This window comes from Drosophila hydei, unplaced genomic scaffold, assembly GCF_003285905.1.
Source record: "Drosophila hydei strain 15085-1641.00,03,60 unplaced genomic scaffold, DhydRS2 tig00000001-arrow-pilon, whole genome shotgun sequence".
Lineage (NCBI taxonomy): Eukaryota > Metazoa > Arthropoda > Insecta > Diptera > Drosophilidae > Drosophila > Drosophila hydei.
The window spans coordinates 5,496,668-5,521,784 of record NW_022045643.1 but is presented as its reverse complement, the minus strand read 5'-3'; the positions used below and the strand labels follow the sequence as shown (position 1 = coordinate 5,521,784).

At 42.8% G+C, this 25,117-nt stretch overlaps 1 protein-coding gene across 2 annotated transcripts; it reads left to right on the top strand.

Moving 5' to 3' along the window:
* The first annotated feature begins 2,441 nt into the window (after nt 1-2,441).
* On the top strand, nt 2,442-5,745 carry LOC111605707 (zygotic gap protein knirps). Of its 2 annotated transcripts, none has more exons than XM_023324393.2 (3): nt 2,442-2,791; nt 3,674-3,751; nt 3,859-5,744. In XM_023324393.2, exons 2-3 carry the CDS (start codon nt 3,674-3,676, stop codon nt 5,260-5,262), a joined length of 1,482 nt encoding a protein of 493 aa, XP_023180161.2. In that variant the 5' UTR covers nt 2,442-2,791; the 3' UTR covers nt 5,263-5,744. The 2 variants fall into 2 exon arrangements, with proteins under 2 accessions (XP_023180161.2, XP_023180160.2); XM_023324392.2 differs by lacking the exon at nt 2,442-2,791 and adding an exon at nt 3,355-3,435 and having other exon boundaries at nt 3,859-5,745.
* Nucleotides 5,746-25,117: the final 19,372 nt, after the last annotated feature.

Here is a 25,117-nt window from a genome sequence, read left to right as displayed (position 1 = left end):
TGGCCAATAGTCGCCTTTAGTAGCTGCCTGCTTACCATTACCGACATTTTCTCGCTCGCTTTTTTACATTTTTTATGGCCAATTAAAAAGTTGACTTTTTGTAACCGTAAAGTCAAAAAGTCAACGCAGTTTTTTAAGCCATTTTTTAGCATAGGAAGTTATATATATCTGTGTTCTGAGAGGTCTGGGCGTGTGTCCTTGATTTATTTCTAGCGAATTCCAAACGCATTTTTTACGCAACTCTCTAGGGCAATTGACTTTTTTATGGATGCTACCAGAACGTATGCTTAACGGTAATTTCGAGTTGCTGCAAAAAATGAGGGAAAAGAATACAGAAGTATTATAAAAAGTGTAGGCCATATGCATTTTGGGCAAGGAGTCAGTCATCCCTTTTCCACTTAAGCGGAAAGTGTGAGCTCTGTGGCGCGGGTTAGGCGACCTGCTCGACTTTTTATGGTGCCAATGACTTTATGGCTCTCGAGCTGGCTGTCTCGTATTTTTTAGGGCAATTCTTGCGGCTACCTAAGCACGCGATTCTGTTACCTAATCGCAGGATCAGCATACCTAAGCTGCCGATTATCCTAGGATCATAATTATGATGAGCCAGCCCGACGACGCGCCGCGCCGCGCTGCACGTTCAACTCGACAAACAACGATTCGCGAGTTCGAGAACTCAAAAACTCGAACCGCTATTTGTTTTTTGGTGCGGGTGTATGTGTGTGTGGTGCATGCAAAAAACTTAAGCCGGGGGATTAAACCGGATTAAAAGTCACAATGTCGCACCGTTTGTCCTTATTTTTCAGTTTTTTGTCGCTCTTTCCTTTCGGGCTAACTAATTACTTGGGAAAATTACCCATTTGCTGCGGAAATTCGCGAAATTTGCCAAAACATTTTCTGTTTCTTTTTTATTATTATTATTGTGTGTGAGCGGGACAAAAAATGACAACGAAAAAACGCGAACGGGCAAAAGTCAGTTAAATTGAATCGATTAGAAAAAAATGACGCTGCAAGGTCAAAGAGCGCATTTGAGCAGTGTCCTCAGTTCTGGGTTCTACATCTTGACTTTTTATCCTGCAAGCCTTTGTTACATTTACGTGGAACACGCAACACGGCTGGCTTGATGCAATTTCCATTTTTTATGGCCAGCAGAGGCGGCTGGCCCGCCGCTGAGGTAATCATGCGAAGAGTTCATAGTTGGGCCACTACCGGAAAAATAGTTCCAGGAACAAAAAGAGCTGCTTAGACTTAAGCTAACTGATTTGCTTGCATTAGATATTATATCTATAGAGCTTTAAGTATGTGTGCCAGAGCTTCTCTCCCACAGAAGATCACTTTGTATGCCGTGTCTTCTTTATAAAATCCATTTTGGCTTCACACATTTATTGTGCTCTTGTACTTGCGGAACAATGAGCATGCATAAAAGGGTTAATGTGCGCAGCTCTGCCAGGTAGTAGCTCGGTGGCTCACGGCAAATATATAATAAAGGTGCATAAAAAGAGTTAACTGATCCTTTGTGAGGAGAGACGCAAGAAAGGGTCGGGTTGAGTCTGAGAAAGGATTGTTTCTCTGCCAGCAATAAAAGTGAAAAAGTCAATTGATAATAAAGAAGAGTTAATTTCAGTAGTTGAAATGGCAGAAAGAGTTATTACGGGCTGTAAATAACGGTATATAATATGGAGAATTTATAGAAAATCAATCAGAAATTTTAAGAGACTGCAGACAATTTATTATAGACGTAAATTTTTGCACACAGCTAAGCAAGGCTGTTCAAACAAATCAATTACTCCATATTGAACGCTTTTAACTGTTTCGCTACTTATATATATATATATATATATATATATGTGTGTGTGTGTGTGTTTGGGTACATGCATACAGATAGCCAACCTCTCATATAAATTAACAACTTCAGCTGCTAAAGGCTCCGCCCATGCTAAATAAAATGAGCAACTGTTAAAAATGAAGTCAACGGCACTGTGTGAGTGTGCGAGAAAGCTTAGCTGCCCTTAACGTGCGAGTTTTAATAAATAACCGAATAACGAATAATATCAGAGCAATGCAAATTGAGCGAGCTCCAACAGAGAGCGTGCGCGCTCGGCTCTGCGAGCGAGCGAGACAGCTGACAGCTCAGCTGCGCGCCTCATTCATTCAAGCGTAACAGAGCGGCTAACAGCGCGTTAACAGTGACTCAGGTAAACTGTTGTTGTGAGAGCGCTGCGCAATTGAGTGAACTCTGCTGTGGCTGTTGTTGGTGGTGGTTTTGAATACATGAGCACGATCGAGTCAGATGCTGAGACTGTGATTTATCAGAGAGAGAGACTACAAAACTCGTTGTTGCTTCTGGTGGTTAGTGTGTGTGTGTGAGTGAGTGTGGAGTACTGCTAGTTGCTGTTGTATGTATATAGACACTGGGAGTTAGCCAACCGAGCGACACACAGAAATGCTTCTTGCCAGCGACGAGTTTGAGCAAGAAATCAGTCGTCAGCTAGTAGCCCAGGTGTGAGTTACACACATCGTGAGTACAGAGCGCGTTGCGTGTATCTTAAGCCGAAGCAAGCAAAACAGTTACAGTTCAGCTCAACGAGCAGCGAGCGTCAAACCAATCAAACACAGAAACCACAAACAGACAGTGACTGATCCACAAAGATCAAACAGTGCTAAAAGAGAAAAAAGTGTTGTGAATAGTTAAACTCAAACTTAAGAAACTGCCACGTGCAATTAAAAAGTCATCAGCTATAAAAAATACAAACACACACAAAGTTCTATACGCAAAAACCCAACAGAACCCAAGGTAAGTTCAAATCAAGAGGAAAAACGCGCCCACACCCAAAGTCAATTCACGTTTTGTATTCTTGTTTTTTTTTTCGCTGGGCCGACGGCATATTTATGAGCCCTGTTTGCACTACTTTGATTTTTTACTGTTTCATGCGAAAACAAAATAAAAACAAACACCCACACAGACTCAGATACAGAGAGAGTTCAGTGCAGGCGAACGCACATCTTTTTTTATTTTATGATTTTTATTTTGGGCGCAAAAAATTGCCAACAAATTTTTATGACACAACGTCAAGGTCTAGGACTCTCTACATATTTTTTAGGCATAATGACTTCATGTAAAAAAAAAACAACAGTTTCTACCTGCACAAATAGGGTTGCATAATCCCCGACAGCTTACGTTTTTTGCCTGCCCACGCAGCTGATCGTAAAAAAAGATGAGGAAAATCGCCTTGCCAACTATTTCCTATAAATTCCTGTGCTGGGCTCAGTTCGAGCATCAGTCGCACAGCAGCTCAGCAAACGAACAGAACGCGGAAAACGTAACGAAAAGTGCCGGAAAATAACAGAAAACACAAAGTTATTTGCAAAAAAAAAACAAACAATTATCAATTGTAATCGATCGACATTGGCTAGCTGCCAAACATGGTGTTCAACTTGGTTAGTTTACGCACAGCGCTGAATGGATTATTATTTATATAAAAAGTGCAGAGTTGAGAATGAACTGAGGAAACGGGGAATCTCCCCTAGTGAAATAGATAAACTTCTCATTCTGATTACCCTTTCACACTGTTGAAGCTTCTCAGCTTATCAGCATCCTCTCTATCTCTCCGTCTCCCTGTCTCGATATCACTTTATCAATGGACTTAACTAACGTTTGATCTCTTTCGCTTTACAGATGAATCAGACGTGCAAAGTGTGCGGTGAGCCCGCGGCGGGCTTTCATTTTGGCGCCTTTACCTGCGAGGGCTGCAAGGTAAGTTGACGCTCCGCCCCGCACACAGCCAATTCCAGCACTGTGCCCAGCTCCTTTAACACTTTTGGCTAATATTCTGCTTTCCCTCTGCCCTCTCTCGTCCACAGTCATTCTTCGGTCGCTCCTACAACAACATAAGCACCATCAGCGAGTGCAAGAACGATGGCAAGTGCATCATTGACAAAAAGAATCGCACCACATGCAAGGCCTGCCGTTTGCGCAAGTGCTACAATGTGGGCATGTCCAAGGGCGGCTCGCGCTATGGACGTCGCTCCAATTGGTTCAAGATCCATTGCCTGCTGCAGGAGCACGAACAGGCAGCTGCAGCTGCCGCTGGCAAGGTGCCTGGCCATGCCACTGGCTCGCCCATGAGCTCACCCGGATTTGGTGATCTGGCAGCACACCTGCAGCAGCAGCAACAGCAGCACCAGCAGCATCAACAGCAACAGCAGCAGCAACAGCAACAGCGTCATCCACACTTGCCACCGCTGCTCGGCTATCCCGGCTACCATTTGCCGGAACACTTTGGAGCACGTCACCCAGCCGATGCTGCCGCTGCCGCCGCTGCGCTGCCTTTCTTCAGCATGATGGCCACACCACAGTCAGCGTTCCAGCTGCAGCCGCACTTGCTCTTCCCGGGCTATCATGCCAGCGCTGCTGCGGCGGCCGCTGCAGATGCTGCCTATCGCCAGGAGATGTACAAGCATCGCCAGAGCGTCGACTCCGCTGGCTCGGCTGAGTCACAGAACCGTTATACGCCGCCCACAGCTGTCCGGCAGCAGCAGCCGCCACAGCCAGCAGCATCGCCCATTGACGTCTGCCTGGGCGCGGATGATGATGTGCACTCGCAGCACAGCCTCAAGTTCAGCCACAGTCTCAGCCACAGCCAGAGCCAGAGTCCACACACCATACACACACCCGTTGCCATACGTGCCACGCCGCCAGAGCAGCTGATGCCAGCTGCTGCGTCCATTTCCATCTCCGCCTCCAATTGCAACTCCCACTCCCACTCTCACTCGAACTCCGCCTCGCCCACACCGACCAGCAAATCGCAGAGCAGCAGCCCGCTGAGCTTCACAGTAAAAATGCAATCACTTTCACCTGTCTCTGTGTGCTCGATTGGCGGCGAGACAGTCGCAGCGAACGCAGCGGCCACAGCAGCCGCCGCTGCCGCCCAAGATGGCCCCATGGATCTGAGCATGAAAACGTCGCGCAGTTCGGTGCACAGCTTCAATGACAGCGACGTGTGCAGCCTGCAGGATGAGCACGAGACGGCGCCGCGTCGCAAGTTTTGCAAGCTGGAGCCCGAATGCAGCACAGCCAACACCAGCAACAGTTGCAGCAGTCACAGCAGCAGCCACAGCAACAGCTCCATATCCCCAGCAGAGGCAGTGGTGGCCGTCAAGCGGCAGAAGCTCAACGCCATTGGCGGCGAGTCGCCGCCGTTTGGTGGCTTCGCTGTGACCCACAATGCGGCCAGCGCCATGCGCGGCATCTTTGTGTGTGTCTAGTGTGGTTGTGGGTGGAGCCAAAAAGGCAATCAACTCATTTGCCTCATCGCCGCCTGTCGCTGTTGTTGTTGTTGTTATTTTTTCATCTATTTGTTTTTTTTTGTATTTTTTCGTGTGCGGTTTGAATTCGATTTGCGCTGTCGAAATTGGACAGGTTTGAGAGCTGCGTGTTAGAAAGAGACAGCTAGCTGCAGTACACACACACACACACGAAGACACACAAAATTGAGCTCAAATCCAAAAATTATTTTTACAAAATGAAAATGAGAAAAGTTTTAAAGTTTTTGTTTAACAGTCGCTAATTGTAAATATGTTTTTAAAAAATTACACTTAACATGCAAATTGTATTTTATAGCAACAAAATGTGCCCACCCCACCCACTCCCTAAACTAAAAGCAAAGAAACGAAAATCAAAAAACATAAGCGAACCCAACCCACCTTAAGAGAAGAGCCCTCAATGTATTGTACATAAATTTGTTTAGTCTTAGTTTGATTCTATTATTATCGTATTAAGTATTCTATTTTAGTTCTTAGTATTTGTCCTAAAGATTGGCGTTTTAATTGATGCAAGCAAAATAAATTAATATGAAAATAATTTGTATATTTTAACTTTTATTGGCGCTGGGACAGGGCAGCAATCGCTGTGCTAACTATAGAAGAGATCATTATACAGTGATTGGGAAAAGCGGAAACATCTTTTTTATAGATATATATTTATATATATTACATTTTTGGTATATATTTCTGAAATCAAATATATATAAATTTATAGAGTCATATATAACGAAGTAAAATATATTGAAGCTCACAATTTGGATTCAGATCTTTAGTTCTTCGAGTATATTTGATCTATTCTCTAGAAATATGTTGCCTGAATATATATAAATTATGTAAATATTTTTTTAGACAAAAATATACTTCCAATATTTTTTTTAATATTTTTCTAAATATATAGGATTGTTTAAAAATCCTTTTCCATTAAAGAAATTTTGAAAACATTTCACAATTTCTTGAAATTGATCTTATATTTCTAGTTCCAGGTGTATTTTACGTCTCTTAAGTACAAATTCCTTGTTGATTAGTGAACAAAAAAGTTATGCAAAAGTTTCCGTATTCAGAGGCCACTCAGAATGAAGTTTTGATTTGTTCAGCTAGAATTTGCTGTCAAAAATTCTATTAGACTTTTATAGCTGCCATATTGTAGCGATGCGATGTGATACGATCAAGTCCATTCCAGAATTGATTGCCACGCGGCGAGATTGCTTTGTACTCAAATCGTGGCGTTTGTATCTGAGACACGGGCGACAAATGGGGCGTGGCCCAATGTAGTGGGGCGCGGGGCTGGCGTTGTCAACGCCAAATGGGTTGGCATAAATTCATCAACGTAGCGACCGAAACATTTGTTGCAAGTCGATCGACGATCGCCGATGGGCAATGGACAATGGGCGATGGGCGATAATAAAACCGATATAGTAATGCTTAAGTGCCGGTCGGCCGTCTAATGCAATGATTGCTGTAAATTAAAAATGCCACAAATGTTACGCACAGATATTTGTCGTAAGGCCCCACTGCTTGATATGCTGTGGCCAGCCATTGTGGGCCTAGAGCCCCAGGCAAAACGTACACTGAAAAAAACTCAACAAAGGGGAGTAGAATGGGAACATAACAAGAGAAAGACAAGATACAGAGGAACAATTCAGATTATACGTACACTGAGAGAAACTCTAGAATATGAAGGAAAAATAAAATCAGAAGCTATTCACATCGCACATTTCTATAACTCCAGCAGTTGGACATTATATTTACTTCTCTTATGACAATAGACTGCATGCACTTGGAGAAACTAAAGCAAGATGGTTTTTATGCCCATTCAAAATTAAGATAAATCGTAGGAAATTCTCTGAGTGTATGTGGTTGGCAGTCTCACTTATATGGGCTACTTGATGTCCGCGCTGAGCCCGAAATAGAGGCCTATAGACTGACTGACTGCCAGAGCTGACCACGTGCTGCTTCAAATAATAAACTTTATATTAACACATACAAAAGTCATACGCCTCGACGCTGGTCAGAATTTTAATCACTTAATTAGGCAGTCGTCGAACAGTCGAACAGTCGCCCCCGAACTTTGTTTATGGTCTGCCCCAGACAATAACCAACCGAGCCGCCAATGATGAATGGTACGAAAACTATGCAGGATCGGACAATCCGACAAGTCGGAGCGATCGAGCGATCAGACTGCCTGCAAAAATATCGTTTACGAGCTTTGTAAATTGTGGCTATGTCAGAAAAGTTGACGCCTTAACGGACGACAATAAACAATGAACTGAACCCGAGAGAGCAACGCATGTCATCAATATGCATGATGAGCTGCGCGAGAGCGGGTCTAGGGTGGGGTGGGCTGAGCCAGCGCACGCCATTGTGCGTTTTTTTTTTAACTGCCGCTCGATCACATTCCGATGCGTGTTTTGTCGTCATTGTTTCTAAATTTATTTTTATAGTTTATTAAACAGTCAATAGTAAGACACAAAGCCAGCCAAAATTATACACTAACTGCAGTGTAACGAATCACTAATACCCTGGCAAACATCGTGCGATTGAGACATAAGCAATCTATAAACACAGTTAATTTCTTTGCAGTTCTCGTGTGGCACAAGCTCTCTGGCATAGATTAGGTTTGGCCACATAACGACTTTTTAATCAATTTTGTTAAAAATAGAGCTATATATCAAGTCTTGACTGTTGGAAATGTATAGCTAGGCAAGTTCGTTGCCTAAGTCTTTTGTTTCGATGATAGTTTTTTGTGACTGGTTTGTATTTTTTTTGTTTCAGCTGTCAAACTGAAAAAAGTGGTTCATTTGTATCGCTGCTCCAATCTCTCCAATCAAAAAGCCATTTAGAGAACAAAAGACAAACATAATAAAATCGATGCGACAAGAAAACAAAAGAATGAAAAGTATAACATTTCAAAATTTTATTGACTGTCAAAATGCAGGCGCCAAAAATGCACTGAGACAAAATAAATATATTGGAAAAACAGAAAACCAAAAAGAAGCGGGTCCGATCGTATTACGTGGCCCATTGGCGCCAGACACCAAAACGCTGGGCCTCAACTCCAACCTTTTGAGCGTTGAGAGGCATTTAAACGCTTTAAAATGCTTTATTATGTATGCGCCATGAAAGATGCATTATTAATAGAGTTGCGACTCAGAGCCAGAGCTCTATCTATCTATCTGTATATGTATATGTTATATGACAGTTGGGCTGGGCGGGGAATGCAGGGCGGAGTCATGAGCACATCTTTAAAAATAGTGCACAGCAGCAGCAGCTCCAGCAGCTCCAGCAGCTCCACAGCTCCAGCTGCCAGTCGATAGTTGAGAGCGAGTGCTTATTATAAATTATATATTTAATTGCTCGCAGCTCTTATAATGCATCATCCAATCAATTGCCGTTAAGAATTTGCATTTGAAACTGACAGCATACAAAAAAATTATTGACACACGATAATGGAAACATGTTTTTAATGAGAAATTATGCAAAACATGATTGGGTCTATAACTTGGCTTTAACATTCTTTCAGCTCAGACTCAGCTCGTCGCTGTGTCCGGTAGCGGCCTTAATTACTGTCCATAGCTTCCTATGGACTATGGCAATGGCCATAGTTTCTACAGTTGGGGCGTGTTACGCTGTCTGACAAATAGTCAAAACAAACTAAGTATATGGATGGTATGTCATATCTTTTTGTAGACAGCTGCCAGTTAATATGCATGTGTGTGTGTGGTGAAGAGGCAAGATCGTATTATTAAGATAAACTTCAAGTTAATGCCAAGCAAGTGTCTGCCAGACAATGCAGGAAGTAATTGTTATAAAACATATATAATATGCATAATTGCTATTGTAACCGAATGGAAACATCGTGTACGGCTGAACTCAATGCTACCCAGACTCTTAAATTGAAATACTTTCGAGCAAACGAAACTGTTTATTAATTTATTAGAATTACATTTAGATATCAATTGAATTGGTCAGTAAAGTTTCTATCGCTTAAGCTGAATCTGGCTTAAGCTGTTGTAAGGCGCGCTATCGCTAGTCCAATGATCACACACATCAAATTGAGTTACTGCATTTGAATGCCATCAAAAGCTATCAAGTAACGGTCAGTTCCATTGTTTCACAGCAGACGGCAAGAGAACTGGCATTAACCCATTTAAGGGCAGCCGAAAGTTAAGCAAACACTGGGCCGCAATCTGGGAACGATCTTTATTGATTTTGGATGGCCAACAGAGTAAACTTGACTCCATGCATGCAGCGGCGCTTGGCTCACACGATGTCCAAGTTCAAGAGGAGTTGGCTTTTTTCTCTTGTTCTTGTGCTGCTCGCAAAGTTTTGTTGCTTTGGCTGGCGCTGGTAATTAGTGATCTGGTGCACTTGATATCCAGCTTAATTTAAACATTTCGTACACACCCAGAGCCAAGCGCACGCACTCCAAATCTCTGGTTCTTCCTCTGCAGCTGCCAGCTGCCAGTCACAGTTCGCAGTTCGCAGTTCCCAAGTTTGTTGTTGTTGTTGTTGTTGCTTTTTTGTTTTTGTTTGCTGTTTCAGAGCCCTTTCGAGCTGCGTGCAGCGCATGCCATTCGCTTGTTGCTGTTTGCCCCGTTCGCCGTGTTCTCGTTTAAACGTTTATTTAACTTAAACGAACTTTGCGTGTCGATTAAAATGCAGCGATTAAGGTACGATGCTCAACGTTACCAACAGATCTCAGCCACAGCCACAGCCACAGCCATTCCCTCCATTCTCTACAGTCTTGTGTCTTGATCATTTCTTGGCTCGACTTCAGTGCGTGTCCAGTGAACTTGCGGGTCAAGCTCAAGTCGAGCTCTTACGCATGCCAAGCTGGCCGCATTAGCAGCATCCAGCATCCATCTGTATCTGTGTATCTGTATCCGTTTTGCTTTGACCTGCGCGTAAATCCTTTAGTTTGACTTTCTCTACGGTCAGCAGAGCCCACTCTTAACGACAAATTTGCCCATTGTTCTGGCTGATGATGTCCTTTTGTCTTGTTCTTGTGAGTGTGTGTTCAGTCTGTTTTTGTGCGCAGGGCCCCCTGGAACGCAACAGGACCACAGACCGCACACGGCTGCTAGCACCACAAATATTAATTTGTGCTTCCAGCACCTTTAGAACGATGTTCCTAACGAGTCCGCACACAAGCGACGAGCGAAGAGCTGCGAGATGCTTATCGCAATCGTATTGTAGATCTGGCCATTTGCTTGTGTTCCTGCTTTTTTAGTGTTTGTCTTATCTTGTTGCCCTTAGTTTAGTTTGCTAACGAAATTAGATTTTGAGGCCCTGTGGTCCACAAGTGATTTTGATAGCTCGTAAAGAACTCAAAATTGCCCTTCGGAGTTGGAGTTTACGGGAATCGCGTCATTGGTAACCGAACACTCGGAGACTAACGACCACCGCAGCAGGAGCCGATCGCTCGAAAAAATTTATGTTGTAGCTCATTAAATTAGTGTAAATGTGGGCTTAGAGTGGAGGCAGACACGGCATTAGGTAGAGGGAGTTGAGCAGCTGTTGTCACAGGTGGCAAAGGCTTGAGCAATTGTGCTTCATTAGGCCAGCGCGCAGTCTGTTAGCCAACTTCTATATGTAGTGTGTGTCGCCCCTCTACTATCCAAAAAAAAAAAAAGAAAAGGAAAAGGAGAACACCTTGGCCCAGCAATCAGCGGCTCTGACACTTAAAGCTTCTTCAGCAGCTCGCAACACTTAGCCGAACGAGGCACGGTTTATTGTATGGTTAACTGATATGCTTAGTGCACGTATTAAGACCAGCCAGCAGCCAGCAGCCAGCCAGAGAGGCAGCCGTTTGGAAGCTGTGCAGCAGTGTCACTGTCAATGTCATTTACTTGGCAAGCAGCCGACCCAACCAGGCCACATGCACTTCTTGGCCTGGCTGCAGCCAGTCAGCCAGCCAGCTCGAATCTCTCAGCTGCAGCCTCACAGATCGTGTGATCCATTACCAAACGTGCGCGATCGTTTGCGCCTGTGTTAAGTGATATTTTTTATACTTCTTTTCGCCAAATACCCTAACTTTAATGAGCTTAGCTCATTTACCAGGCAAGTTGCCAAGCTTAAGCCTGTTCAGAAGGAAGTTTTGGGTTGATGCTGTAAGGAAGCTGCAATGAGAGCATTCGATATTCGTTGTGTATTTGCATATTCATAGCTCTTCAGCATTGCAGCTTACACTTCTTTTTTCTGCATTGACATTTGGTAAATATTGCCAAGGCTCAGCACACAGCATGAGTCGAGCCCTGGCAGAGCCAACGTGCCATTGTTTGAGAGTCGACTCCAGAGCAAGCTGAGTATGTGGACTTGGCTGCTGGCTGCTGGCTGCCAATGACTTGATTTGATTTTTATACTTGACTTTGCTCTTTTCATATGCAGAGCTGCAGATCGGCAACCCAAAGCCAAGCCCGAAGCACAGCCCGAGTCCGACCTAGTGGGAAAGAGAGCCAGGGCTCGAGGCACTCAATCAAGCCGCCTTTAGCCGGGAATTGTTTGTCTAGCGCACTTCGCTCGGCAACTCAGCACCTACTCCGGCACTTGCGGCCCTCAGCATCAACCCAGGGCCGTTGATGCTGCTGCGGCTTAAACTCTTCGGCACATTCTAATTAACTGCTCTAGCTGGTCAACACAAACGCGAGCAGCGAGCGTTTTGTTTAGCTGGCTTTTAACTTTTTAACTCCTGCGCTGTGTGCTCTTTTTGTTTTTGTTGTTGTACATACCCTGTAGTCATAAAAGAGTAAAAGAGGAGTATTGTGTATTAGCAACAGATGAACTCTATCTTTCATATGGATATTTACTATATGTTCCACCAACTATCACTTGATTCTTATGCTTGTATCTTTCTTTGGTCTTCAGCATAGCTGCGCAATTTAGGTACAGGGTATGCTTTCGTTGATCAGTCATACTCTGGCCTTTTTCACATTTTTTTTATGACACTCAAAGTGACCGACACGACGCGTCGCACAATAAACTCCTTTCATGCCCATGGCACCAGCTTGTTAGGCGGGATTCCTGTTTAGTTTCTGGACAGCCTCCGCCCTATCTGCCCATTGCCCATTGCCCATTGCCCATTACCCATCGGCCTATGCACCGGTCTGTCTATCTGTCTGTCTGTCGGTTCTGTTTGCTCAACATGATCTGGGCGAGAGTGCGGCTTATTAGACCAACTTGGCCCACGTATTGTTTGCCAACCATTTGGTAAGGATGCGCGCCGCGTCGGTCAGTTGAAAAACGAAAAGCGAAAACAACAAAAAAAAATCAAGTCGTTTGCCGACAAAACTATTTGACAAATGCAAACAATTTTCCCTGCCTACCGCACTGGGTTTTCCGAGTAAGAAAATAGTTTTTCCTGGCTTGTTATTAGAACACTTTTTGAACTGCTTTTAAACCGTTTTTATTTTTTTATTTTCGACCCGAAAAGGCCACTTAGGCACGAAACGAATCAGCGTTCAACTTCAACCCAAATCGAGTCTCCTTCTCCTACTCCTACTCCAACTCCGACTCCGTGTCGGATCTGTCTTGGTGCGTTATGATGTAATATGGCTTTTTGACTTTTGTAGACATGATAAAATACAAAACGTTGCGTGGCAGTTATATTGGCTAATGGCCGAAGCGGCCTTTTAGACCATTTGTGAGTGAAGGTGTCAGTGAGGCGCGCGTTGGCTTCAATGAATGCGCCCCAGTCGCTTCGATGTCGGCGCGGTGCCAGATCAAAGCCAACCAAAAAGAACTCTTGTTCTTGTTGATGGTGCTGGTGCTGGTGCTGGTGCTTTGTGGTGGTGGTGGTGCTGCTGCTATTGACCACTCGGCCACTGCCCGTTGTGGTGCATATGCTTGCGTCTCTCCATTTGTTGTTGTCGTCGTTGTTATTGCTCTGCTCAGTGTTTAGCGTTGCGCTGAGCTGCAAGTGCCTCAATAATAATGATCCATTTGTCTATCCATGTTCGCATCGGAGTCTGTTTGCCTTGAAGATGGGTACGAGTCGTGGTTATTTTTAGATCTTCGTGTTTCGCCATTGCATCTTTATCTTTATCTTTATATATTTATCTATGTATATAGAAGTGAAACTGTCTATATATCAATATATCTATCTATATCTATATCTATATCTATATCTATATCTATATCTATATCTATATCTATATCTATAGCTATATCTATATCTACATCTACATCTACATCTACATCTATATCTATATCTATATCTATATCTATATCTATATCTATATCTATATCTATATCTATATCTATATCTATATCTATATCTATATCTATATCTATATCTATATCTATATCTATATCTATATCTATCTATAGCGAAGTCTCTTCAGCATGATAATAATTTCAGATTCTAGGGTTCGGCTTTCCAGTAATACCCATCTTTAGTCTGTGCGCCTTGCAATTGCATTTGTTTATTGCGCACAGTCGTTTGCATAATTCACGCAAAAAGGGAAAAAACAAGAAGGAGCCGCGCCCTGTTTTAAGTTTGGTTTGTGCCCTGCGCATGTCTAGAAGTTGTCCATTGATTGCTAGCCACTGCAGGCGCCTCGCTTCACCTCTCAAGCTATATAATTTGTATGCACGGATGTGCGTGGTGACATGTGCTTTATATATAATTTAGAGTTGTATGCTACCGTTGCAAGTTCGAGTGGCTGGTTCGTGCCGCGTCTTGGCGTGCTTTGGCCGATGGCCAATAAAGCGGGCTTGAGTCGAGGTGCGACCAAGTTCGTTGCCTAAGTCTTTTGTTTTATTCGCTGGAATTGGCGACTCATTTCCGCAGTTAAACGACTGTGGCATGCTAGTTTTATGTATACGCATTATCAACGGGATCAACCAAGGAGCGTTTCAAACATTTCGAGCCAACAGCGAATTTATATACATATAAAAAAAACAGGTGCAAAATCGGTAGCCATTCGATATAGCTCGATATCAGCGACAACAACAGATGCCAAACTGCTAACTGCGGCTGACTGTTGACTGCCTGAGAAATGCGTGCAACTTGTGGCATGTTGAGACTGCGTAAGACGACAGCAGCAACGACAACAATCGACTGCCCGCTACCGGTGGGACAACTCGGACAGCAGCCAGCCAACCATTTACAAGGCAATTAAATGCCAAGCATAACAATCGCAATCATTTGGGCTGAGTTTGACCCTTGAGAGATTGTCGCAGAAGGAGTGAGAGACAGAGAGAGAGAGAGAGAGTGGGGTGATGTGAGCGATCTTTGGCTCTTATCAAATGCGGTCTATCGGTTTCACATTGCCCCATTTGACAAACAATTAAAAACGATTTAAGAAAGTAAAAACGCCTTTTGGCATAGTGTGAATGGGCACAGCAGCAACTAAAATTAAAACGAAGACCCAAAAACGAAAAAAGACTACCGCATCCCATGTTAATTAGCTGCCTAGGCGCCAGTCTACCAGGTCCCGCTCCAAGTGCAGCTCTAGCTCCAGCTCCAAGTGGCTGTACAATTAAAACGTGATCAGGCAGCAGCTACAAATTTGTCCAACACGCAAAATGTCGTTGCGTTGTTATTTAGCTCCCCCTCCCCGACCCCTGAACAACAATTGTTGCATTGGTTTTTGGATTTGGTGGATTCGTTTTCGGGCTGATTCGATTCCCAGACATGGCCCTAAAAATAAAACTAGTTTTGCATACGTAAACGGCCATGCGACGCCGCCACCGCCACCGCCACCGCCGCCAGTCTGAACTACTTCCCTAGGGAGCGACACAGACGGGGCAGCCTGCCGGCCTTAAAGTGTACCACAGCCCATGGATCAGCAGGGAGGGTGCCCACAGACATGGATGTGGACGAGTGGCGTCAGTGGTCGAACCATTTATGAATTGTTAAACGCCGCTTAAAAAGAAAACGAGCAAGTGCAACAACTTGTCAGGGCGTATACGAGACGAGACGAGACGAGTTGAGAGCCGGAGACGTTCTTTATTAGCTTTTTATTGCTAGCAATCGAATAATTGGTAAGGGTTTCTCTCACTACTGCTGTTGGCCAAATGTCATCGCATCCGGTGCCCTGCCTCGCGCTCGAACCGAATTAGTATTCTAAGTTGATGACTCCAACTGCAGTTGCAACAGCAACTCAAACTGCGTCTATCACAGTATAAAAAGTGCCAGTTGCACAGGTCTAGGGGCCAAGGGGTAAGAGCCATGCCACAGCAGTTGGCTGCATTGATTTGAGTACCTGATTCGTATGCATTATTATCATTAATATTTCTGTCGTTCATTCATGGCACTGGGCAAATTTATGACCATTGACAATCAGTTAGGACTATCGGATATCTGGGGTAATAATTTCTAATGTGGCTGCAGCACGAACAGCTGTTGCTGTCTGTCGTCTGTCCGCGAGGATGCAACACAGAGTTTTTATTGGATGACAGCGCGCTGGAAGGAAGTTACAGCGGGAGGGGAGCCTAACCTAGCCCAGGGCACCTTGCGCTTCCGCTGCAACATATGACGATGCTTGGAAGTAAGTGTAGAGCAATAAGATCGATAGCCAACTTTGGAGAACAGATGAGTGGAGCCCTGACAAAGTGTTGCGTCTGTGTAAAACACATAAAAAGATGGGAAGCTCTAGGAAAAACCATCACAGAGATGTGAACAAAAGAAAACATTTGAATCGATGACACTTGCAAGAGGAAAAACTAAAAGCAGGAAGGAAAGCGGAAGGTGAGAAAATAGATTTGCAATATACAAACTATTTATATATACTTTTAGTAGGAGCCAGACAGACTCTTATATATATGCAAGAGAAACGAGATGTGTTATATGGCAATTTCTTTATAAATAGCCCTCTTTTGTTTCTCTCTGGGCATATTACGGAGAAAAGCAATTCAGAGCACGAGCGCGACAAGCAAACATTGACATGATTCATCATTCGATGGCATTGTCATGATTTTGTCGGATGTTCATTGTCTGCTCTGAAGTCGGTTTCAAGACGCAGCTGAGCCTAATTGAAAGCGCCTCAATGGCGAAGCACACACATGCGCACACACGTAAGATCACAGCCAAGCCCAACCAATTCCATAAAAATTAGCTCAAAGATATGCAAAAAAAGAGGGAAAAAATGCCCGAAAGCGAGGTTAAAGAAAAATATTATTCTTAACCAGCGACCGCAATATTTATCCAAAGTGTCTCGAGCTTAAGCCGCCCCAGAGCCACCGCGCTTACGCAGAGCGGCTAACACGAAGTGCCCAAACCCAAGTGCTCAAGCGCCCAAGTGCAAAGCCAGAGCTTAACGTGAACTCCTTAACCGGTGCTCCCCCTCCAAAAACTTGAGTAAACAAACAACAGCGAGCTGAAATCAATTTCGAGTTCGAGCTACTTAGATATTTGTGACCGCAGAGCAAAGCAAATACAAGTTAATGCCCAACCAGCCCATACCCTGGAAGTACAAAAGCCATAAGATTGATTAAATGTGCGGGAATAAAGTTTCGAGAAGTCAGGCAAACGAGAATTCGTAGAGCATAGAGAACTTGATATAAGTCGCACATGCCCGCTCTCTCTCTGCCGCCTGCTGGGTATCAGAATTCAGCGAATCGAGAGCTCTACAAATGAATTTGCTCTTATATATAGGCATGATATAATTTGTGGTATCCCAGCTTATTACGGACATGATTATTGCTAGTAGCTGCACGAGTTGTTGACACCTCGCATTGATTAGTCATGGAATTTCTTGTGGTTTATAAAACGATCTATTAATGTTGTGCTACGTGGCTTTCTAGCTAAAGTGGGGGCCTTTACCTTAACACAGTTGCCAGCATAGTTGAGGGTTGTGGATGGCTATTAAAATCGAACGCTCCAACAATTTTTGATGATATTAATAATGAGATTTGACAAAGTATAAAGTAATAACGATACGATATGAGAGCGGCTTAAGGCAATTAATTGTATAATAATAAATGTTCAATGTGGAGCTTTGGGCAAAATTACTGAAGCGTCGACAATAACTTCCCTAACTTGACCTTCAAATATGGGGAGCAAGTCATTAGCGAGCGAGCGAGCGAGCGAACGATAAACAGACATACAAATAGAGAGACAGACGACCAGCCAGACGGACTGCTGAACAATGCACAATTTCAGTTTCTGTGTCACTGAAAAAAAAAAATAAACAAAAATCACACAAGTCAGCCAACTATAGCCAAGTCGGGGGGGGCATAATTGCTCAGCAGTTGAAGGTGCCAGTGGCATGACAGCGGGCGGCAGGCAGTGGCAAGTAGGGAACAGAGACTTCGAGTGCAACGTCAATTGCCACAGTCTGTCAATTGCTCGGCCTGGCGTGTGCCTCACTTTAAGCGGGTGAAATTGGGCGCTTGACTTCGAATTGTGCGACCTTACAGTGGGGCACAGCGAAAAAAAAATTACAAACAATTGCAGAGGAAACAGCCTTGATAGGCATCTGACTCGAAATAATCTAGCAAATGTCGTTGCATCATAATCGTCTATGGAGCTATGGCCACAGCTCTTGGCTTGGCACACTTCTAGATTGCATTGTTTTTCGTTAAGACGTTCGACTCATTGGGCCTAAGCACATGCGCATGACAAACTTAACAAGCACACACACACACACACACATATACACACATCATTTTGAAGCTTAGCGCCGTTCTTTTGTCTTATTGTTTATGCCTCGACAAAATACGTACAAATTAAAAGAAAAAAAATGATTTAAAATTTTTTCTGGGTTAATTTTCATGTTTTTTTCTTCTTTTATTTGTTTTCAAATACAATTTTCAGCAGCTTTGCTGTCAAGGTTGGAATAATTTTGTGAAAATGCTTGGCGGAAAATTAATAAACACACACACACACAATTATTATGCGCGCACACTGTCGCCAAACAAAAGACTTAGGCAACGAACTTGATTCGATTTTCATTTTATTTTCGGGCAGCAAATTTATAAGAACTTTTTTTCGTGGAAATTCTTAGAGGAAATTTCGCCCAAAACACACATAAAAACCACAAAGAACCAAAAATAAAATAAAAAACTGTCAAACTGGCGCCAGGCTCTGTCAGAAGAGACCACACAAATGGCCACCTGATCGGAATCGGTAGGTGCGAGCTGCAAGTGATCTATTTACGATATTATGTCTTTATGTTAGACAAGCCAAGAGTCAACACACAGGAAGACAGTGGGACAGTGGGACATTGGGACAGACAGACAGCTGTGAGCACATCTTTTGTTAGGCAGAAACGGTAGGTGGGCACAAGAGGCAAACAATTAGTAGGCTTCTTCATCTCCTTCACCATGTCCTTCTCCTATTCACTCTCGCTTTGTTCACTTTTTATGTGTGCAAAAACATAAATCAATTCTAAGCTGTTCTATGAGGCGCACATATAAATCTCAACTGCGAATCATTTCTTCATTTCTTCATTGGTTCTTTGTTTTTTTTTTTTTTTTTTATTTTGGTTCAACTCACCAATCATATTTAGCTAACCGGAAATGGCGCATAACTCACAAAAGGAAATGCGCATATCCTTTCGTTTTGACATTTCTTTGACTTCATAATTTTCTGTTAAGGTTTTCGTTTTTGTTTTATTCTTGTCTTCCCATAATCAATGCAGTTTCCATGCAGCTCGTCAACGGCGATTAATCTAACTTAAAGTTTGCTCACGCTTCGTACGTGATGAGACTGTGGCTCACACAACACAGAACCATCGAGGCAGAGCGAGACAACGAGAGAAAGAGAGGGAGCGAGAGGTCCTTTTTCAAACCGTCAATCTGCTTTTGGGCCAGACTTTATCTTTATTAAGAATTTCAGTAGCCCTACGCATAATGTTGATATCTTGATTCGATTCAATTGTGATTGTGTGTGCGTGTGTTGTCTCTGTGTGTGTGTGTAATCATATGCGTGCATTTTGATTTGTCTTGCTTTTCAGTTATTTGTGCTGCATGCTAATGCTCTCAGTTCAGTGCTGTACTCGACGGAACGGAAGCACATTGGGGACAATGACATTCATGTTTGTCTCTTTGCTTGCAAAAAAACAAACAAATTTCTCCAGCTGAACTCTGACCGCTCTGTCCAAGCTGGCACTGTGGGCCGTGTATTCAAATTTGTCAAAACGGATTATCGCCCATTTTCACCAGCGGCCAACAGGCCTGGCTAGCTAGTATTTAGACGAACCCATTAACCGGCCACCTGATAGGCAATGCGGGCGAAGGGGCCGAGCGGCGGTCTAAATGCTCATCGCATGAAAAATTATCATCGACACCCAAAGCCGGCTGCTAGGCCAGTGCACAATGGAACTGAACGGTGCCGAGCCGGGTGCCCAAGCATGTTGATAATTTGAGTAACCGAATGGCAACACATGACCACAGGCCCAGACTCTAGCCGAGGAGCCAACGAGCAGGCAGATGCCGCATGCCGCAGCAGCCCAAGCCGAGGCAGTGGGCTTAAGATGACATACAATCATATTAAAAATGGTTGCCGTTTTATTTGCAATGTTTTCAGGTGACCTCTCGCGTTGTACCCAGCACAACCAGCAGCTCGAGGGGTATACTAGAAGTCGGACTAAGGTAGATTTGCGATGTATTTATGGTGCATGTATAGGAGCTTTTTAGAGGGCATCTTTTGGTGCATGAATTTCTTTTATTTTTGGCTGGCAGTGCCCACCTCAGCGTTGCATGGCATTATTAATAATAGCCGAGTCTGTGCTGTTGTTGTCTGTATGGCGACCACCGCCAAAGCAAAACGAGCCCAAGATTCCACTCGACCGTTCGACCGTCCGACCGATCCGACCGATCCGACCTCGCCAAAGCAGTTTCAAATGCGACTCAATGCAATTTTATTAACGCAACGACAAATGATCCCCGAGCCGGACACTCTCTGTGTAGCCTGAGAAGTGGATGCTGTGTGTGTGGGGGCGCAGTTAGTTGCTTTGTAAGTCTGCCCGGGCACCTGGGAGACCCTATTAAAATTGAAAATGTCGCGAGATCACTTATCAGACGTAATAAAAATGGTGCTTTTAAAAAACAATTTGGCTTTTGGGGCGACTCGACAAGAGACTCGACTGCTGCTATTGTAATTTATATCAGGTCTGTGCGTAGACCACAATTTAGGACACCAGGAGCAGGCGGCAGGAGGCAGGGAATTAGAGTGGAAGGGCGTTTAGTATTTATGGCAAACGGTTAACGGTTTACGATTTTTGCAACATTTTCCAGGCACTTTCTTTCATTCAAAACTCCCACGCACTCAGAGAGAGTTAAAGTTAGAAGGAGAGAGAGAGCGAGAGCGAGGTCAATGTTTTTTTGTTTTTACTTCGTTTGTTTTTGTAGAATTGCTTTGGCCAGGTGCTAACTACTCGACAAATCCGAAACGTAAATAAACTTGTCAAAATGTTCTTCTAATTTGAATTCCCACAAATGAAAGCTTACGCCTCCCGACACATCTCCCAGAGTCGTCAGCTATTGTTTAGGGTTTAATAAACGTCCAAATCATACATTTGTGATGCATGTGCTAAAGACAAACGAAACTGCGAGCGGGTCTCAGCAAACGTGTGGGAGCGGCTCAGCTGTCGTTCGTGTGTGGTCCGCCATCCGTTTGGCTGATGACTTCCAAACTAGACAGCAAATTGTGTCAATGAAAATATAGAAATTAAACAAACGCGTGCTATGCATATGGAATTGAAAGGGGGCCAACCAGCTCAAGTCACTGCTGTGTGGGAAATGCAATCAAATGCAGTTAAACAACTGAGCTTTGTTGGACTATAATCAAATTTGAGCTATTTATGGCTGGAAACTATTTCCTTTATGCAAATTTGAGAATACGTGTTTTTGGGTTAAAAAGTGTGTTTGCTGGAAAGTTACTAATAGAAAATATATATATATATATAAAACCAATAATTGTACAAATATTTATATAATATAACACAATTTAATTTATAAATAAATAAAAAATGTTGTTATAAATATATTTTCATATGCAAAGTTGAAAAAACATTATTTGGGTCAAAAAGTTTGTTTGCTTGAAAGTTATTAATGGATAAAATTTTATAAATAAAATTTAAAGATTGATTATTACTAAATTTATTATTTAATTTTAAATATAAAATAAATATTTATATGAATAAGAAGCCAATATAATAAATTTTTATTAAATATTACAAAATTAATAAATATATACAAAAACTAAAAAAATATATTTTAAATATTTTATTATAATACAATTACTTTAAGTAAACTGAAATTTTGAAATTCTATATTTAAAGTTGAGGTTAGGAAATTTTAGTTCTTCATTAATTTCCTATCTACATTTTTGAAATTTTTCAACTTCCAAGGAACTATTTTTTTTCCAGCCATTTAATTATTATAGCCTATTTAATATGATTAACTTTTTTAAATCCCCTGTTTTGCTGCTTACTCAGGCAAGTGCTTGCTCATTTATTTTATGGTTCCAATTAAAGTATCTATTGCTCTTCACACATGGTTGGCATTTCTGTTGAATAACTGAGTAAACATTTGCAATTTCATTTAATTAAGTAGTTGCATCGACGGTGGGATAGATCCGGCTCGAGCTACAGTTCAATTTTAATATTCTTAGATTATATATTTTTGCCATTGTTTCAAAGTTTTTAAAGCTGGAATTGCCCACTAGGAAATCGCATGGCCCAGCTAAACTAGTTTCGCAATCACTTGGGCATAACTAAGTGCCTTAAATGCATACAAAATTCCTGGACCGCACTGACTGCACTGCTCTCTCGCGCCTACGTGTGTTCGGCTATCTTAATTTAGCGAAGATGATGCCGGGGGCCCAGCCTCCGTTGAGCTATAATTACGTGACCTGCTGAGTGCTGAGCGGCGAGTGCTGAGTGTGTTGTGTCTCTGTGTGTTGCTCAGGTGTGAAACGCTGCCAGTGTTTTGGCAAATCATGCAAATCTTAATCTATTGCATTTTATGGTTTCAATAAAAATATTAGCCAAGCCAAGCTTACGGCTCCAGGCTCCAGGCCAGAGTTGTATTTATAGCGCACTTATTAATATTTTTGCCGCAATCGTACGTAATTTCTAAACATACAGCAGCCGCTTTATACCGCAAACGCGATTTCCGGGCGACGCGCCCGCTGGCCAATGACGCCCTCCCGCCGCACGTCTCCAGCCATCCGCCAGTGCCACTGCACCTAGGCCTGAGTCGCACTCGTATCTCGTCGGCTTGCACACATTGTTAACGTCATTCACTGCCTGAAATATCAAGCGTGAGAAAATCTATTATTATCTATCGCTCGATGTGTGTAGCTTTTAGCTACAGCTACAGCAACAGCTACAGCCACAGCTTCTAATGCCACTCGCTCCAAACGGAACTAGACGGTTGCACGTAGGGACTGTTTGGGATTGGGAGCGGGAGATGACATAGCGACGACGTCATCAGCTAATGGGCTCGACTACAATCTACTAGCAGCATGTGTGGGGGAGTTTTCAATTGCATGATCAGGGTCTGGGTATATACGTATTTAATGAATGCAGCTTACAAATTATGTGGAATATTCTGTGAACCAAAACTCGATCACATACGATCTATTAGCGGCAACACGCAGCGCTTTCAACTTGAGCTGTATTTTTCTTACAGTCTAAAACTATTTGAGGAGTGCGAATAGAATTTATATGGCTAATAGGAAAATTATATAAGAGATGATTCTTATTATTATTCTTATTATTATTATTATTATTATGCTAACAGCTTCAATATAGTTTACTGCCTTACAGTCCATGATAACTAACTAAGACCTTAATCCAAATTAAATTCAATCAAAAAGGTGAAGAAGATACATTTTATTTTTATACAATTTTATTTTAGAATAAATTGTTGTATAATTAAAAAGACAAGTTATAAACTGAACTCCACTAAGCTTATAAGTGAAAGGGAGTTTTTAAAAGTGTAACATATAGGAACGCTGCAGTCATTTTTAAGCGATTACATAATACAGTCCACAAGCAGCTCGATGTTTTCTGATTTGCCATACCCCTATAGGCAGACCAAATAGTAATATATGGACTATGTGTGTGACTATATGTATAGTTTAGGTCAATAGGGCGCAGCTTGATGATCTAAGCTTTAGCACTGAGAAGCATTTAGCTTGCCTTATTTGCCACACTCACAAGCAACGTACGTATAAGTCTTTCCACTGTTGGAAGGAACTTAAAAGGTTCATTGATGGATTGATTCATTAAATTTGAAACTAGAGTAGTCATATTAAATTCGTTCGACTAAAAATACATATAATAATATATATAATAATATAATATATATATATATATATAATAATAAATAGATATAATTCAACTTCAGTGACACGAAGACAAGTCTTTTGGGTACATGTAGCTATTGAAGAACCTTTGTGCTAGTTAAAGAGTTCATTGATATTCACTCAATACAGCTAACGATAAATGGCAACAGCTGGTAATTATTCAGCAATTGACGCCCTTTTTGCGTTCGGTTATGGCTGTTGCGTTGCTTGCAGCATAAGATTTATAAATAGTGACATGAGTAAATTGATTGTATGGCAATGATCTCATTACAATTAAATGCACGAGAGCTGCATGTGCTGCTTGAGCAGAAATTGAAATCAATTTCATTTAAAAACCACTTAGGCCCACCCCCAAGTCTGGCTGGCTGCAGCTCTTGAAGTGACAAAGTGCGGCATGGGCCAACTTGTTAGCATATGTTAATTAAAGCGGGCGAGCGTACAAGCAGAGTCAAGATCTAAGCCTGCTGCCTGCTGCCTGCTGCCATAGACTGGGTGACTTATGGGACCGGGTCTTGGCAGTCAGTCGGTCATATAACTTCATTTTGCAACTGTGGCTGCAACTGCTGCCGCGGCTGCTGTCAATGCAAATGCCAATAGACACTCGCTCGCTTGTATCTTTCAGATACAATTCGATTTGCGCCCAATTTCAACGCCTCAACTGCTTTAGCCGAGATAAATCAACGCTGCGAGTGACTCACTGACTTCTACACATGTATCTCAAAGATACAGTATCTCAATCTGCGTGTGTGTGCCACAGATTTGACTTTAACGATTTTCTATAATAATTTTTCAATATTGTGGGCCGCACAACAAAATGCAACTGATTTGTAATGCATAATGCAGCTATGAAACGAACTTCTATTGATTTATTTCCATGCATAATTTGCTCATAAACATTGCTGGTGAACTGTCAGCAACTGTGCAAGATCAACATGCACTGAGCGAAAATACCTATTGGGTGGTTCGATGTGATTGAATTGTATTTAAATATAGTAGCTGTGACTAATCTTAATATGAATCGACGTTCTGTTTTAACTTTTCATTCCCTTTGGCTTTATATATGAAATTTGTTTAAGTGTAGCTGCTTTTGCTGTCGCTCATATTTGAACTTAATTGGCTGTTTGCGTGCAGGGCACTGGATTCACGTATTTGGAGCAGGAAGCGCCCAAAATGAAATTAGAAGCGTTTTCCAGCCATTGTTCCCATAGTGCATGAGAAAGAGCCTCAAGTGGCCCGAACGTAATTTGGCTGGCCTTTTCGGCCAAAAAGGTGCTCAATAGCAGGAGCTGCTACTTACTACCGTGGGAGCTATTTAGATAGCTCGGGTAAGTGTGGCCTCTCGCTCTCTTTGGGGGCTTTGGGGGCTTTGCTTCCGCTGCTACAATTTCAACTTCGGTTTTGGTAGCATTTCGATGGCGTGACCACCGAGTCGAGTGGCTCCAATTCCGTTGGCAAGTCGAGTGTCGATGTCGACACTTGGCTCACTAAATATCTACTGCCCCCCTGGACTTGCAGCGCGATGGCGATAACAGTTTTGCG

Coding starts and splice junctions, on each gene's coding strand:
- LOC111605707 (XM_023324392.2), top strand. Junction 3,752..3,858: donor TTACCTGCGAGGGCTGCAAG/GTAAGTTGACGC, acceptor TCTCGTCCACAG/TCATTCTTCGGTCGCTCCTA.